Raw genomic sequence first — 16,253 nt, 5'->3', positions numbered from 1 at the left:
TAGCCCTGTAGCATGTGAGCGTGCTTCTGGAACAGCGTGGTCTCCACCACAACAGTAGTGAGCAGGAACGTCATGGCACGAGGCTCATGTTTTGACACTGTACTTTTGTTCTTCTAAAATCTTATTTGGCATTAATGCATTTCTCTAACCTTAGCAGACTGGGTAAGAAAGGTGCAGAGTCTCGGCCCCAAAGCCTATCAGAGCAAACTGGATTTTTACAGGAATTACTTCATTTCTGAGTGTTACTAAGAGTGTAGAGTCTTGTGCTCTTGCATGCATACATAATGAACATTAAGCAGGGTAAAGTCCATTTCTGAATTTCCACACAGCCTAACTGACACCCTATTTCTAGGGGAGGGTGTGCGCATGCACGGTGGGAGGTGAGCCCCAGTGGGCACGGCTCTGATGCCCTGTGACCGCCCACTGCCCTCTGCTCTAGTGAACTGTTGCCACTTCCTTCATCTCCAGGTCTCGGACGGCCCAGGAGACGAGCCCTTGGAGTCCCCATATGAAAGTGCAGATGAAACCCAGACAGAGGTGTCCGTGTCGTCTAAGAGGTCGGAGCGTGGCGCAGCCGCCAAGAAGGAGCATGTGTGTCAGGTGAGGGAGGCAGGGTTCCTGCCCACCGTGGCCGCAGGGGGCCTTCTGGTCTCTCCCTCATGCCAGGTGTGCTCCTGCCCTAGCTGCAGCCCCACCACCCCTTCTCCCCACAGGTGTGCGAGCAGACTGGCAGCCTGGTGTTCTGCGAAGGGCCCTGCTGTGGCGCCTTCCACCTCTCCTGCCTCGGCCTCTCCCGGAGACCAGAAGGGAGGTTCTCCTGCAGTGAATGTGCTTCAGGTAAGTTTGTGGCAGCCGGGCATCATCCAGGGCTTGTCCCCTCCAGCCCTGGATCTCCTCCCAGGTCGCCTCCTCAGCAGTGCCCTGGCTTCCATCTGCCCGGCACCTCCCGTGATGCTTGATGAGTGTGTTGCTCAAAATTTAGTTGGGTGTCAGGTGACTGGTGGAGTGCTGGGGGAATAGGCAGTGCGTCTGCATGAGCCTTGCTCTGCCCATGTGGTGGCCGTGGTGGGGCACCGTGACTGCAGAGGGTACAGCATGACCAGGACAGGTCACCTGTGGAGCTCTTCAGTGAGACGCAGTGTGACCTGAGCTTCAGGCTCCATGCACGAACACCTCTGTATGAGGCCGAGGGTCGCTGCTTGTTGCGGTGCGTCGGGCTCACCACCACCGCATGGCCTGGGGTCGATGGGAAGGCAGCTGCTGCGTGGCCCCTGCTGTCTCCTGGCTGGGCCTGAGCATCTCCCAACTCTCACCAGAGCATGTCCTAGGTTGGGGAGAAACCTGGCGTCTTCCATAGAGTTCCCTCACACCAGGGCTGTCCAGGGAACACCGCCACGTTTCTGGGGGCCTGTGTGCCTGTGATTATCAGTCATCTTTCATCACAGTTGGTTAACTGTTCTCGAGGAGGAGAGTGAAAGCCTTTGTTCAGAGGGGCCCCCCCTCCAAACCTTGGGCCGCCTGGCATGGGTGTCCCTCCTGGGCTGCTGAGCACTCTCTTGTTCCCATGTGAAGCTGGCCCCAGATCACAGCAGAGCAGCCCTCGGTGGCTGGGAGGCTTTCTGAAGCATGCCTGGGCTGGTTGGCAAGGCTGCAAGGAGAGCCAGAGGCCTCGGCCCCACGGGCTGCCCAGCAGAGTTGCTTGATCCAGTGGCTTGAGAACTACAGTGTAACTGTGCTGTTCACTCCTCTCCTGTCCTCTGTCCCTTCCTTTAACTGTTAGGGGTTCACTCATGCTTCGTGTGTAAGGAGAGCAAGGCAGACGTTAAGCGCTGTGTCGTATCGCAGTGTGGGAAGTTTTACCACGACACGTGTGTGAGGAGGTACCCCCTGACCGTGTTTGAGAGCCGCGGCTTCCGCTGCCCCCTCCACAGCTGCGTGAGCTGCCATGCTTCCAACCCTTCCCACCCAAGACCCTCAAAAGGTACGGCAGCTGTCTGGCATGTCACATGGGCACATGGAGGGCGGTGTGTCCCCTTCACCTGTCATTTTTCTTTTCAGTGACAGTTGTCCTGTTACTGACTTCACAGAGGTTGGGTTTGGGGTTTTCTTGATGAAGGACCATCTTCCCTTCTTCCTGCCCTGATGGTCATCTTACAGATACTTAATTTCAGGGTGGGGAGCCTTGGAACCATTGTGATACGTTCTATTTGATCTGGGTTTAATGGTCCTTCATATATGAGAAAAGTATCCTAAAATCAAGTTGTATCTGCCTTATGTCATGTTACAGCGTGGGATTGAGGGTGGCAGGTTATCCATACATGGCACTGTGTTTCTTAGCCAGGGGCCATTCGGCCATGTCTGTGGATGCTGAGGCGGCACCGATGGACATCTAGTGGGCGGAGGCCAGACACAGTCCTCCGCATGCCCCCATGCCAGCAGTGCCCAGGCTAGAAACCCTGGTTAATCCTATTTTAGAATACAGCATTTTAAACACTCAACCACTTCCTTAAACATTGTTTTGAAGCATCTTTGCCTTGAGGAACCTGTTTCCCCCATCCTGGTTATTCCCCATCACACACCCCTTGTGCTTCCGTGCCAGCTCTCCCCTCTATGCCGGTGCAGCCCCTTCTCTCCACCCTGCAGTGTCACTCCTCAGCCTGTGTCTCTGCCTTCAGGGAAAATGATGCGCTGCATCCGCTGCCCCGTTGCCTATCACGGAGGGGACACTTGCCTGGCGGCGGGCTGCTCAGTGATCGCCTCCAACAGCATCATCTGTACAGCCCACTTCACTGCTAGGAAGGGGAAGCGGCATCATGCCCATGTCAACGTGAGCTGGTGCTTTGTGTGCTCCAAAGGTGAGGGCCGGGGGTCCCCAGGGACCTGGGCGCCAGGCGAGCTTCGAGCTTAGCCAGCTCTGGCCTTGGTCCCCATGATGTCCGTGAGTCTTTACGCGGAAGAGCGTGCTTGGTACTTCTGTTACCCATGATCCCCTCACAGACTCGTGGGAAACTGAGAGTGGTGAAAATAGAATTTGCTTATGTGTTTAAGCCCAGATTACTGTTTTTGAACTGATGTCTAAGGCTTAGGTGCGCACTGCCATCTGTTGAAGTGGCCGGTGTGGGCTGAGGCGCGTCTGCCTTGGCTGAGTGGCCTGCTGCCTATTGCAGGGGGAAGCCTTCTGTGCTGTGAGTCCTGCCCGGCGGCCTTCCACCCCGACTGCCTCAACATCGAGATGCCCGATGGGAGCTGGTTCTGCAACGATTGCCGGGCGGGCAAGAAACTTCACTTCCAAGACATCATTTGGGTTAAACTTGGAAACTACAGGTGTGAGAACCAGAATTCCGTGCGTCTGTGTCTCTCCTTGTTCAAATGTGTTGTGTTTACTTTATAGTACTGACAGTATTGAAATGATTGTCACTCTCTCTGAAGAGTCTGTGAATCCTGTTTTTAATATTTATAATAGATGGTGGCCGGCAGAAGTTTGCCATCCCAAAAATGTTCCCCCAAATATTCAGAAAATGAAGCACGAGATTGGAGAATTCCCTGTGTTTTTCTTTGGGTCTAAAGATTATTACTGGACGCATCAGGCGCGAGTGTTCCCGTACATGGAGGGGGACCGGGGCAGCCGCTACCAGGGGGTCAGAGGGATCGGAAGAGTCTTCAAAAACGGTACGGAGGTTTGCGGGTGCCCTTTGCTGACCCTGATCTCTGCCTTTGTTAAGCCTGGTTTGGTATTGGTGCTCCTGCAGCACCTCACGTAGGAAGGTTTGCAGGCGGAGTGTGGGGTGAGAGGCACCGTTTGGCAGATCTTGTCACATTGGTTTGTGATGAATTTCACTTAACTTTCTTACAGCTACTTTTAAGTTATTTTTAGTACTGACTTAAAGAAATCCTTTACAGCTTGCCTTAGTCAGCTGGGGACATGGAGGAAGCTTTCTGCTGTCTAGGCCTTGTGCACAGGCTGGCAGTGGCTCACCTCATTAGCAGACGCTGGGTGTCAGGTGCCCCATGAAGGGCCAGGTGTGGGCAGCAGACAGGGCACCCCCCAGACTCCACGGTCCAGGGTGAGAGGAATGGCAGTGTGGGCGGCCAGAGGGGCGGGATGGGCCCTCCGGCTGGAGGAGATGCACTTCCTCAGGCTTGGGGCCAGCACAGGCGTGTCTCACCTGGGCCCCAGTGGCCGCACTTGAGGGCAGGTGCAGCAGGGCCAACCCTCAGCATGCAGGAGGCACTTGGGTCTAAGAGAGGGCAGGCATCAAAAGATGAAAATTTTTAAGAGAGATGTTAAAATAGGCAGCTTAATGTGTTCAGTGTCATTCATCGGGGAAGCCGTCAAAGCAGGATGTCCTGACCCTGCGCCAGAGGCCCGAGGAAGCGCAGCTGCCCAGGCAGTGCGGGAGATGTCTCCCAGGACAGAGCTCTGTTCTTTCTTCAGTGTTTTCCCTCCCCGACAGAACAGGGTGCATTTTCAGCATCCGCCTTAGGAAAGTGAGTCTGCATGTTGCCACCTGACCCTTAGCTATGAGGTCATGTGTGTTGGGGAGCTGGCGGAAGTCCGCCGGGTCCCTGGGCCCCCCGCAGGGAGATGGCTGAGCAGCCTGGGCTCTCTGGCCCGCCAGGCGCTCCTCCATTCAGGATGTTTTGCAGCTTACAAACACCTGCCCTTTGATGGCTTCCCATGACCTCCAGTTCTATGGACACTGGAAACTACGCTAAGCAATGACATGAAAGCTCAGAGCTGACAGGGTGGATGTGCCATTTGCTAACATCTCTTACTCCTGTTTCACTGCTTTAGCACTGCAGGAAGCTGAAGCTCGTTTTCGTGAAGTCAAACTTCAAAGGGAAGCCCGAGAGACGCAGGAGAGCGAGCGCAAGCCCCCGCCTTACAAGCACATCAAGGTGGCGTGTGGGGCGCAGTGAATGGGAGGACTGCGGCCAGGTGGGGCTGCTGGCGGGAGGAGTCCAAGGCGGGCAGCAGACACTGTCACCATCAAGCATGTGTCCGACTGGGCAGGGGGTTCTGTATGGGAGGTCGCGGTTTGCTTAGGGTGTAAGGCTCAGCTGGTAGCCAGTGCAGGGCTGGAGGCACAGCCCTAGCCAGGCTGCCTGGGGATGAGCCCACCTCCTGGGCCACCCTGTCACCAAGTGCCAGTGACAAGCTGGGAGAAGAGGCCATCCTGGTCTAGTGCTTAGCCCAAGTCCGAGGCAGGATGATCTTCCCACCTCACCGGCGGCGGGAAAGACGGATGTCGGCATTCTTGAATACAGTGCCATGTTGACTCCTGGGAACTCAGGGGCCCTGGTGGGAAGCCCATGTCCACAGGCCTCCCGGATGTGGGAAGGGTAGCTGGGCCGGTGCCTTTCAGAGCACTGGCGCCTCTCACAGCCTGGTGCCCAGGCCCTGGCGGTCCCTTGACCCACGTGTGCGGGCCGCCTTCAGCTGCTCGAGGGCTCTGCCTTTGCTTCTGGAATCTGGGCTGCTGTGTTGGTGTGCATAAAGGAAGCATTCTCTGTATTAGTCTGTATTTAGTATTATCTTTGGGATAAGTGCTCAGGAGTGGAGTTTCTGGAACTGGGACAAAAAGGAGAACAATTTCAGGTTCTCAGTGTTTCCAGATTCTTCTGCAGCACTGTACAGCCTAACACCACAGCAGGAAAGGTTGTCTTTCACCGTGGTTTCCCTTGAATTACTTGTTACTCCCTTGGCTTTTTAGTGCTCTCTGGTGTTTTATTGTGTAGTTGCTCTTGTTCCATTAATAAAGTTCAAGTCCACGTGGGCAGAGGCGGGGCCCTGTGCTCACCTGTGGGGCTTGGTGCAGGTGCAGCCCCAGAAGAGAGCAGGTTGCTCTTACAGCAGCCTGGCTGGACAAGCTTCGGCTCTCTCCCACAAACAGTGACAGAAAATAGTGTGGGGGTAGGGGCTGCACTGAGCCCACCTCCTAGAGCTCCCAGCTCAGGGGTGTCCCATCTGCAGCCTCTGCTACGAGGGGTCGCTGCTGGGATCTGGGCAAGGTGCCTGTGAGGCACTGGGCAGCATGCAGGAGTAGGAAACCCCCCTGTGTGGTCTGAGTCACCCTCCTTTTCCCCTGCAGGTGAATAAGCCTTATGGGAAAGTCCAGATCTATACAGCTGATATTTCAGAAATCCCCAAGTGCAACTGTAAGCCCACAGACGAGAACCCCTGTGGCTTTGATTCGGAGTGTCTGAACAGGATGCTGATGTTCGAGTGCCACCCACAAGTGTGCCCTGCAGGAGAGTTCTGCCAGAACCAGTGCTTCACCAAGCGCCAGTACCCCGAGACCAAGATCATCAGGACCGATGGCAAAGGATGGGGCCTGGTCGCCAAGCGGGACATCAGGAAGGTGTGCGCCATGCCCCCGTCCTGCTTTTCAGAGACTGTGGTACAGTGGCTCACTTAGATTTCCTGAGTGTGCTGTAACATCCTGAGTGATGTTAAAATGGTTTTGCAAAATGATTTCTGAGTTATTGGAACTAAATATTGTAAAACCTGACAACAGAGACATCCATCAAAGTGAAACTCATTAACTCCCCTAAATGCATGTTCAGACAGAATCTTGATGTTGCTTTTAGGATGTGAAAGATTTGTAAAGGGGCCACTTTCCTCCAGTATACAGCCAGGGTGCTCAGGAGGGCTTGCGCGGGAAGGCATGGGACAGTAGGACTGGGCTGTTGGGAGCCATGTGGTCCATGAGATGGGCACAGCCTGCCTCTGTCCTGAGGCGAGCCCCCCTGCATGGCCACCTCGTACAGGGACCGAGGGAAAGTGCTTATCTTGTAGCCTAGCTGTGCTTGGCTGTGGCCTTGGGCAGTGGCTCAGACCCCAGGTCTGTCGCAGGCTGGTCCCCAGCAGTGGCAGTGGAGGGTAGGCTGCTTGGAAGTGCGCACGACTTCAGCAGCCTCGCCCCTCTGCTCGCCGCACCGCCTGTCAAATTCTTCCTGACCCTCCTCTCTTCTGGGAAACTGACCTGCGAGGGTGAGTCATGCGGGAGCTTGGAGGGTATAACGCCAGTGTCCCCAGAGACAAGGCGCTGCAGGAAGCAAGGGTCAGGATCCTGTTGTTTCAGGGCGAGCACCTGGAAGGGCTCCTCAACCATCTGTACCCCACAGCATAAAGGCGTCTGAATATACTTCCACTTGCAGGGACTTGGCAAGGTGCAGCCCAGCCCTAGTGGTGCGGGGCTCTAGTCCTGGGCAATGGCCTCAGGCCAGCTACTTCATGGCGCTCTCTGCCTTGCAGGGTGAGTTTGTGAACGAGTACGTCGGGGAGCTGATTGATGAGGAGGAGTGCATGGCGAGGATCAAACACGCCCATGAGAATGACATCACGCACTTCTACATGCTCACCATAGACAAGGTAATGAGAGCCCTGAGGGCTGCCCACAGCACGGGACCTGCCCTGCTGAGGCCTGTCTCCTTCATCCCTTTCAAATGCCTCTGCTTCTCCTCTGAAGCCCAGTATCTAATGGCAGGTGCCTGAAGGCCAGAGCCCCTGGGCACAAGAGCACCCTGGGAGCCTCATGTGTCCCTGACCCACACATGCACACCAAGGGTTGGTGAAAGGAGGGGAAGCACAGACCAGGGGAGTCGCACACCTTCCTGGTCACATCGTGGAGCTTCTGGTTGCTCACTGCCTGTCTGGAGCCCAGATCTGTGTGCCGTGCAGAACACAGGTCTGCTGGAGGGGCCAGCACTGAGGAAGGACGGGTGAGGTGGCTCGTGGACGGGGCCGTGGACAAAGGCAGGCACGTCTGGTATGCCGTCCGTTTTGTGGTGGCTCCTGGAGGGCAGGCGTCCTTGATTCCCAGCCACACAGTGGGCAGTCTGACCCCAGGACACAGTCTCTCTGGTGCCTGAGTGTGGTTCGAGGGGAGGGCAGATAGTGCATGCTTCTGCTGCTTGCTTTTTATCTCAATTTAGCAGAAAAAATGTGGCTATTTTTAAGAGTAAATCAATCATAGTGCTTGAAAACAAGGTAGAACATAATCACAGACCAGGAAATCTGAGTGACTCCTGGAAAACAGAACCAAGGTATGAGAATCCCGAGAAAGAAGGCTGTCATGGAAGAAGGGTGGTTCTAGAGGCCCGTGGGATGGTCCCAGAGAGGCCGGCCCCAGGGAAGCCTGCCAGACAAGCAGGGGCTCCCAGTCACTGCCAGCTGACTGGTCATGGGGCCCAGTCTGGTCGGTGGAGATACCAGAGCCGCTGGGCCTCCTGACGAGATGCTGAATTGTGGTGTCGTGGTTTGGAGCCGGCAGGGCGTCTCTGGGACAGTGAGGGGCTCCCAGCTGGATAAGGTGAGGGTGCTGAGGCTGGAGATCCTGGTGGAGGGAACGCTGTGCTCAGGCACTGATGTGGAAGCCCACTTCCAGAGGACCGGGGGCATGTGCGCACCTACACGCATGTGTACGTGTGACACGTGCGCATACGTAACAGGCAGTAGAGAGGAAGCGAATGGCAGGTGTTGCCAGTTGGTGTATCTGGGTGAAAGGTGTACTGATGCTCACTGTGGCTGTGCTCCACTTTGACCTGTAGGTGTGAGACTTTTAAAAATGAAAGCACTGGTTAGAAAGGCGTGGTCCTGGACTAGATGTGGGCAGCTCTTCCTCCTCTGGGCCTTGTCAGGGCCAAGCCACCAGCACGTTGCTCTCAGACCCTGGCCACACAGCTCCTCTGCAGGTGGGGCCTGGCACACCCAGTGGGCAGACAAGCAGGGACCCTGCGCTGCAGAATGAAAGGAAGACCTGAGTGTGAAGGAAGGAGAACTGGCCACCAGGCCACTGCAGGGTCTTGTGACTCTGAGCAGGATGGCAGGGAAGGGGGCAGACAACTCTGCCACACCATGGCCAACTCCACAGCCACAGTAGCAGGTACACGCAGGTCCCCAGGGGTGTGGGACATGGAGAAGGTAGGGGCTTGAGTTAAAATCTGTGTAGGGACCCCCCACAAGCCCTCTCAGAGGCCTGGGTGGTGGGCAGTTGGAGCTGAGGCGCCTGTGGAGACCCCTCAGAGGGCTTTAGCTCCCAGAGGTCAAATGTACTTTCCCTCAGCCATCCTGCTCCTGTTTTGGGTGGAGTGGTGAGAGAAGTTATCTTAATAGAAATAGAAACCTTAGGTCTATGCCTTGCTATGTTTTAGAGTCTTAATTTAAACTAATCATGTGCTTTAAAAAAAAGGCCAAGCTGATCATTTAACATATTAAGTTGGTTCCTGAAATGGAAATTCACTTGGGGCACCTGGTTAAAGCCAAGATAAAGCCCATGATACATGAGGGACACTTACACAATTCATACCTCACACATTTCCTGTAAAAACAAAACAAATGTAAGTCCCACCTAAATGTCCAGAAAGCACAACAGAAGATTCCGTGAGTGAGCGGACCCATCAAACAGGAGCCTTAGCTTCTGCTGAGAACCTGAAGCAGGAAGACCAACTCCGAAAGAAAATATTTTGTAAGCATATTAGAAATGGTTAAAGTCATAGAAGCAGGTTTAGGGATCACAAGACTTTGAGGGGCTCTCCGGCAGGTCTGAGCCTTAACACTGGGAGGTACCCTGTAGTCATTGAGGTGAACTCAGCAGTTGGTCAGACAGACCTGGAGGCCACCGAGAAGAGCATCGAAGCGACTGCCACGCTGCTGCAGAGAGGTAGGGACCCCGTGCGAGCAGCTGATGGACGACAGGATGTTCAGTGGGTGTTCCAGGAGAGGCAGGAAGACACAGGGAGAGGACGCGTGACAAGAGTCTTCTGGAATGTGTGACATGTATCATCTTGATGAAGAAACTGACCAAGTTTTGAGTGGGATAAATAAAAACAAATCCACACCTAATATGTTGTTTTAAAAAAAACCCAAACCTGTGGGCTACCAAAGACTATGAATATGAAAAGTAACAGAGAGAAAAATAGCACATTCCAGGGAGCAGCTGTTAGAAAAGTGCAGCTCCTTGGTGTGTAGGAGCCAGCAGCCGCGGCGGGGAGCTCTGGGAAGTGGCCCTCGGCCTTGAGTGCCCCGCCACACCGGCACTTCGGACAGATGGAGAGATGGCCCGTCTGGCCGCCAGCATGACTTGCCTGAAGGAAATGGTGGTGGCGCTTCAGGAAGAAGAAAGCTGAATTTCAGAAGGTAAGTCAAACGTGCCAGAAGGCCAGGTGTGGGATGAGCCTGCAGATCTGTGGGCTTATGTAAACAAGGCACTGTTGTGCGCTTCTCCCACCACTTGTGGAGCAGATGGTGGCTTGGCAGGTGCGTGGGCAGGAAGGGCGCTGGATGAGAGGGTCACAGAGGCCAGCAGGTGGTGGGAGGACCAGGGTGAGCTTTGTGGGGATCGAGGGGGAGGTTTCCTGAACTTTATGGTTTGTCAAGTATGCATGTTAAACTACATGGAACGTTACTAAACAGAGAAATGGAAGGTCTAATTTCCATATCATTAAAGGGCATAAAGAAACATCAGTCACCCCAGTGGACGTGAAGTAAGTGGGATGAAAAGAAAAAAGCACTTGGAAAGCATAGTGTAAGATGTGAAAAGTACATATTGTCAGTGATCACAGTAAATGTAAACAGCTTAGTTTCTAAGACTAAGATGTAGATTGGCTAAAACACAGGAATCCAACTGGAAGCTCAGTAACTTACATAATAAAAATAAACCAGGTTGTAAGTAAGAGTATTAAAAAGTTAGAAACTTAGCAAATCCTAATCCAAGGAAGGATGTTATTGGCTGTACACTACTGGTCAGACAGACACTGGGAATAGTGTCACTGGGCAGCTGAGGGTCACTGTGGTGAAGGCGAGGCTCCCTAGTCGTCAGCACCAGGGCAGGGGCCTGGGTGGGTCCTGCCAACCCCTCTTCATGGGCTTCAGTCGCGGGGATGGAGGAGACCTGGGGAGACAGCGCTGAGAGTGAGTCCACAGCTTGGAAAGATGTTACTGGTACTTCAAAGAAGAGCACTATGGGGGTGGGGGGGCCATAGTGCAGTAACACCTCATCTATAAAACTAAAAACCTATAAACAAGATTCTAGGAGAAGATGGTGCCTGCTCACTTCCAAAGCTACACATAACAGTACAAAGAGCACGTCCTCAATGGAACTCAGGGGGACACACAGACCCATCAGCCTGAAAGGTCCTCCCCAGGCGACCCGAGAGCCCGCTGAGAACAGAGTGTGTGGATGTCCCACGGGGCAGAGCTTGGCACCCTTAGGCAAGCGCCCACCCCTACGAAGCCTGCTCTCAGTAGAACTGGGAGCGTCAGAAGGGCCAGGAGGGGTCCTGGGAAGCTGTGATAGAGCTTGGAAAGGGACAACTTCCGAGAATGAGGTGGAGACAGGGCTCCCTGGGCTGAGGGCAGAGAAGGCCTGAGACAGGGAACCTGGAAACCACCCTGTCCACCCCAACTGCTCCAAGAACTCCAAGGATTCCAGAAGGATGATGAAAACCCTGGCAAAGAGCAGCAGGACTTCCCTGTGGGTGGAGAAAAGGTGCTGAGGAAATAGTGCCACAGAGCAGATGAAAATTATGCCCCAGTCTTCCACATGATTTTTTAAGATGTGAGGAATTAGAGCCAGCAAGGCTGAACTAGGGACTTGGAGGGCTCGGGACTGATACGGTAGGAAAAGACGATGGCTTCCAAAGCACAGCGCACACCAGGAGTACCTGGGGACACGAAGCCCAGGAGACCTGAGGGCTGAACGAGGTGCCGTGGAGAGGAGTGAAGGACCTGGGAGGCAGGAGCAGAGCCTGGAGGGTGGGGGGCAGGCTGGGAGCATCTGTGCAAACAGGCAGGGGGTCACCCTGCTGGGGTTCCGGACCACGAAAGGCAAGTCTGGGTTACTGACAGAACACACTGTACTTCAGGGAGATCCACTCAGCCTGGCAGCAGCATAAGACCTTATTACAATGATTGGACATAAGAACCCTTCGGCCAGCCGGACCCACAAACTGACTGCTTCCGCAGGGAAGAGAATAAGGCTGGCTCGAGTGCTCACGGCAGCCCCTGGTGCCCGAGCACAGGTGCAGTGCTGATGGTGAACAAGACTGAACGGTCAGCTGGGGGGCTCTTCAGGTGGGACAGCGATGGTACCTGGTCTGAACACAAGGGAACAGAAGGGGCCGGGAGGAGCCAGTCCTTCCAGGGAAAATGGCTAAAGGACGTGTTTCAGACAGTCAGAGGGCAGAGAAGCCCCAGCAAGGGGACCTGTGGTGAGTGCGAAGCAAGAGGCAGGGATGAGGACAGGAGCAGACATGCCCAGATGCCCTTTCTGACAGACAAGGTGGGAAGAGAGCAGCATGGGACCAGCTCATCTCTGATGTCTGAGAGTCAGAGCTGACGAGTCAGAGAGTAGCTCAGCACACCGGAGCATGAAGGTAAGCCGGGAGGTGATGCTGGGAAAGCTGGGTTGTAATGGTGGGGGCAGGGGGGAGGGGCCTGGCTGATGGCATGGTTGGCAGTGATGATGGCCGGGGTACTCCTGGAAGAGACAGGGAAGGGGAGGCACGTGTAGATCTAGGGCAGGTCTATAAAAAGCAACCAGTAGAAGTACCAAATGGTTAAATGAAATGTTATTGTCTTAGGCAAGTAAATTACTTTTTTGGGGAAAAAAAAAAAAAAAAGCAACCAGTAGGAAACGTAAAAAGTTCCCAGCATAACAGGAAAACTAACCTCAGAGTGAAAGGCTTAAAACCCATATAAACAATAATAGATTCGTGCCCAATCTACCAGTCATATCTGTAAAAAGGAATTGGATTAATTCACCTGTTGAGAGATTTCCAGATTGCTTCATAAAGCAAAACCTAATTCTCTGCTGTACGTAAGAAACAAAGTGACTCTGAAAGGTTTAAAATAAAATCGTGCAAAGGTGTACCAGATGAAGTCACATTTTCTACAGTTACGTTTTCTCTCAGACAAGCTAGAATTCCAGCCCTACCACATTCAAGGACCCAAGAGGCCTTACAGTGCAAATGGACCCCACACAGTGTCTGCAGGGTCCCTCCTGCAGCAAGAAGCCAGACAGGTATGGGAGAGGCCAGGAAGGGCCACTGTGCGTGGGCTTCTCACAGCCACAGGTGGAGACCATGGACAAACCACGAACTAAGCCCTGACTAGGGAGCACAGCAGGACCAACCAGGATGGAATTAAAGACAAAGTGGACATTCAGAAGTTACGTACAACTAATAATGCCATGTTTTTATAAACACACAAAGCGGCACCATGTATTTTTCAAGGACACATATTCAAGGTTGACTCATGAGCCCAGGGAAGCCAGGGTGGTGTGAAAGACTTCTGAGTGAGAAAGGGTTACTATGAAGCTAAAATTCTAGTGTTATCCTATGAGAAAGGCTTGACACACAGTTATCAAGAGTCTGGTAATGTGTGTCATCTGCAAACCAGTGGGAAAACCATCAGTAAGACAGGAGACAGGGCATCCACAGCTGAAAAGGGCACATGGCAGAGGAGGGGGCTGCCTTACTTGCCGCCCGGGAAGCCTGATGGTGCTGGAGGTGGCAAGGACCTGTGGTCCCACTGTCCCAGGCCTGCTCGGGAAGGGAATCTGTGAGCCCTGAGGAGGCTCAGACAACAGACTGCAGCACTGCCACAGGAAAAGGATGCAAACAGCTTAAACGTCCATAGTGGGGCCAGTGAGCATCACTAGGTCTGTTAAAGAATAATATACAGCTGTTAACAGGAACAAAGTTAGGTCATTACATTTATATAGTTAAGACAAAAGCACATTCAGATAACAATTCTATTTTAATGAAAGATGGGAGCATGTAGAGGGATGCATTGGAGATGGCCTGTCCTGGGCAGGAGGCACCCTGGGGGCTGGGTCGCAGAGCAGGGCACCATCCACAGGCAGCCAGCCTGGCTGGCAGCTCAGGCTTGGGGCTGCAGCTGCACTGCTCTTGAGGACCCAGGAGAGACACGTCCCAGGACTCTGTGCTCACGCGTCTGTGTCCTCTGGGACACAGCTTTGCACTAGCCCGTGACTGACACCTGAGTGCCCAATCCCCAGCGCTGCACCACCCCATGCACGTCTCACATTGGCTGCTGGGACCTCTCCAGTCACACGTGTGGTCTGGAGGCTTTTGGGCTCCCAGTTCTTGTGTTGCTGGCCACTGCGCCAAAACAGCTGTGAGTCTCCTCATGCCCAGGGGTGTTGCAGGTCAGCAGCTGGTTCTGGCACACAAAGGTGGGCCCCCACGTGCCCACACTCGTGACTCCCACTGCCATCCCAGATTACTTTTAGCCGTGTTGCTGCCACGGGGCCAGCCCCTCCCCTCTTGGCCAACAGTCATGTCAAAGTCAGATTTCATGGTCGTTTAATCTGCTTTTCCTCAACTGCTTAAGAATTTGTGCATCTTCCCCTACCTTGCCCGTCGGGACTTGACCTGTGGGGATGGTTTGCGTCCCTTGCTCATTTTGGACTTGGGCTCGCATAGCTCGTCTGCCAGGGGGGCTGCCGGCCGCTGGTGCTGGCCCTCAGCATCCGGGCCTCCTGTTTGCTCCAGTCCCTCATCTGTCATCTGATAGGTGGTGCTGGGGAGCGCTCCCCCGGGCTTGGTCCTGCCCTCCATGTGGACCTGACCTGCCCTCCAAGAGCGAGAGAAACAGGACTGGTTTGGGGGTGTCCTGTCCGAGTGGACGAGGGAGACCACGGTTTTCAGTACAACACGGGTTGCCTGGTGTGTCTCATGATGGTGGGGATTCCCTGTGAGGGTGAGTTGACCACACATTGAAATGCAGCTTGAAACGTGAGCTGTGCCTTACAGGACCGTATAATTGATGCTGGCCCCAAAGGAAACTACTCCCGATTCATGAATCACAGCTGCCAGCCCAACTGTGAGACGCTCAAGTGGACGGTGAACGGCGACACGCGGGTGGGCCTGTTTGCAGTGTGTGACATTCCTGCAGGTATGTCACCTTGGCACCTGCGGTGCAGGCTGCCCCAGAGGCTGTGGGTGGAGGCAGGTGGTGATGTGCGAATGTTGTTTTGAGCATGTATTTCACAAAGTGAAACTAGACAGTGGTGATAGAAGTCCAGATGTGGAAACAGCAGTCCATTTTGTGGGCCTGCCGAAGCTCCATGGCTTTATGGAAAGGACGGTGTTTCCAGCGTGGTTTGTCTCCTCCCCCAGGGACGGAGCTGACCTTTAACTACAATCTCGACTGTCTGGGTAATGAGAAAACGGTCTGTCGGTGCGGGGCCTCCAACTGCAGCGGGTTCCTTGGGGACAGGCCAAAGGTAAGGCCACCACTCCCGCACCTCCGAGCTCGTGTCTGCACTTGACACCTGTGAACATGTCCCTCCAGTGAGGAGAGGTGCCCCTGAGCTGCCGTGAGAGGCAAGAGTTGGGGTTCTGCAGGGTGTGGGTAAGGGTGGCAGAGGGGGCAGGAAGCCAGGCCCCACTGTAGCAGGCCTTTCTTGTGTGTGGGAAGGCCACATGTGGGCATGAACAAGAGACCCAAGATCACTGTCGTTAAGGCGTGCCCCCTCTGAAGGATCTCGGGCAGGCTCCTTGGCTTCCTCCTGCCTCAGGTCGTTGGCTGTCCTGGACGCTCAGGGCTCTGCCCCCGCCACATGGCTTCTCCTCGTGTCTGTCAGTGCCTCCTCGTAAGCACCTGTCATGTTGGATTAAGGGCTCACCCTGCTTCAGTGGGACCTCATCTTAACTGCATCTGCTTAATTGCATCTGTTGCAGTCGTTTACAAATTAGGCTGCATCCCAAGTTTCTGGGATGGACAGGAAGTCACCCTGTTCCCCAGGACTACACTTACCGCCTCCCTGTGCTTCCTGGAACCCAGGCCTGAAAACAGCAGGTGCCACAGACCTCAGAGCAGCAGGAGCATCTGCAGTGTTACTGCTCTGACCCTGAGAATAACTTCACAGGACCAGTTGTGTTGGTCCTGCCACTGGAGGAAATCCAAGCAGAAAGGACTGAGGGTGTACCCCATAGGGCGGGAACTGCTCACTGGCCATATGACCAATTAGCACATGTGCAGGCCCATGTGGATGGCTGCAGCTGGAGGCATTGTTGCAGGAGGCTCTCCACAAAACCTGTTTTCTTTTCAACATCCAGTTTTCTTAGGTTCAGTAGAATAGCAGCATGTCTGCAGAGCAATCCCGCTGGGCCCTTTCCCGTCCCCATGCGCACCGGCTACTCCCTTGCTTCTCATGTCAGGGCCTCTCCAAAGATTCTACGGTTCCTGTACTGTTTTCACTTGGGCTCTTTCGTTGCTGCTT

General features: G+C 54.2%; 1 protein-coding gene and 1 non-coding gene across 10 annotated transcripts in view; both read left to right on the top strand.

The window, feature by feature from the left end:
* The window catches only part of NSD2 (nuclear receptor binding SET domain protein 2), a 98,891-nt gene that overhangs the window by 78,138 nt on the left and 4,500 nt on the right, over window positions 1-16,253 (top strand). For 5 of the 9 annotated variants that reach the window (XM_057502045.1, XM_057502044.1, XM_057502046.1 and 2 more), the window contains 11 exons: window positions 469-600; window positions 714-837; window positions 1,781-1,981; window positions 2,676-2,855; window positions 3,168-3,324; window positions 3,464-3,669; window positions 4,796-4,899; window positions 6,093-6,362; window positions 7,259-7,375; window positions 14,782-14,923; window positions 15,148-15,254. In XM_057502045.1, the coding sequence (XP_057358028.1) occupies window positions 469-600; window positions 714-837; window positions 1,781-1,981; window positions 2,676-2,855; window positions 3,168-3,324; window positions 3,464-3,669; window positions 4,796-4,899; window positions 6,093-6,362; window positions 7,259-7,375; window positions 14,782-14,923; window positions 15,148-15,254 (1,740 nt within the window). Of the gene's footprint in view, window positions 1-468; window positions 601-713; window positions 838-1,780; window positions 1,982-2,675; window positions 2,856-3,167; window positions 3,325-3,463; window positions 4,077-4,795; window positions 4,940-6,092; window positions 6,363-7,258; window positions 7,376-9,545; window positions 12,624-14,781; window positions 14,924-15,147; window positions 15,255-16,253 lie in introns of those variants that run through there. The other 4 variants (XM_057502049.1, XR_008997664.1, XM_057502051.1 and 1 more) reach the window with 4 other exon arrangements.
* LOC118930347 (small Cajal body-specific RNA 23) lies at window positions 14,556-14,683 on the top strand. Its single transcript, XR_005032006.1, has one exon. It is a non-coding gene; the product is annotated as a small Cajal body-specific RNA 23 (non-coding RNA).

The sequence above is a fragment of the Manis pentadactyla genome, chromosome 5, assembly GCF_030020395.1.
Source record: "Manis pentadactyla isolate mManPen7 chromosome 5, mManPen7.hap1, whole genome shotgun sequence".
NCBI lineage: Eukaryota > Metazoa > Chordata > Mammalia > Pholidota > Manidae > Manis > Manis pentadactyla.
Note: the sequence above shows the minus strand (reverse complement) of the source record. Positions and strands in the feature narration are given on the sequence as shown.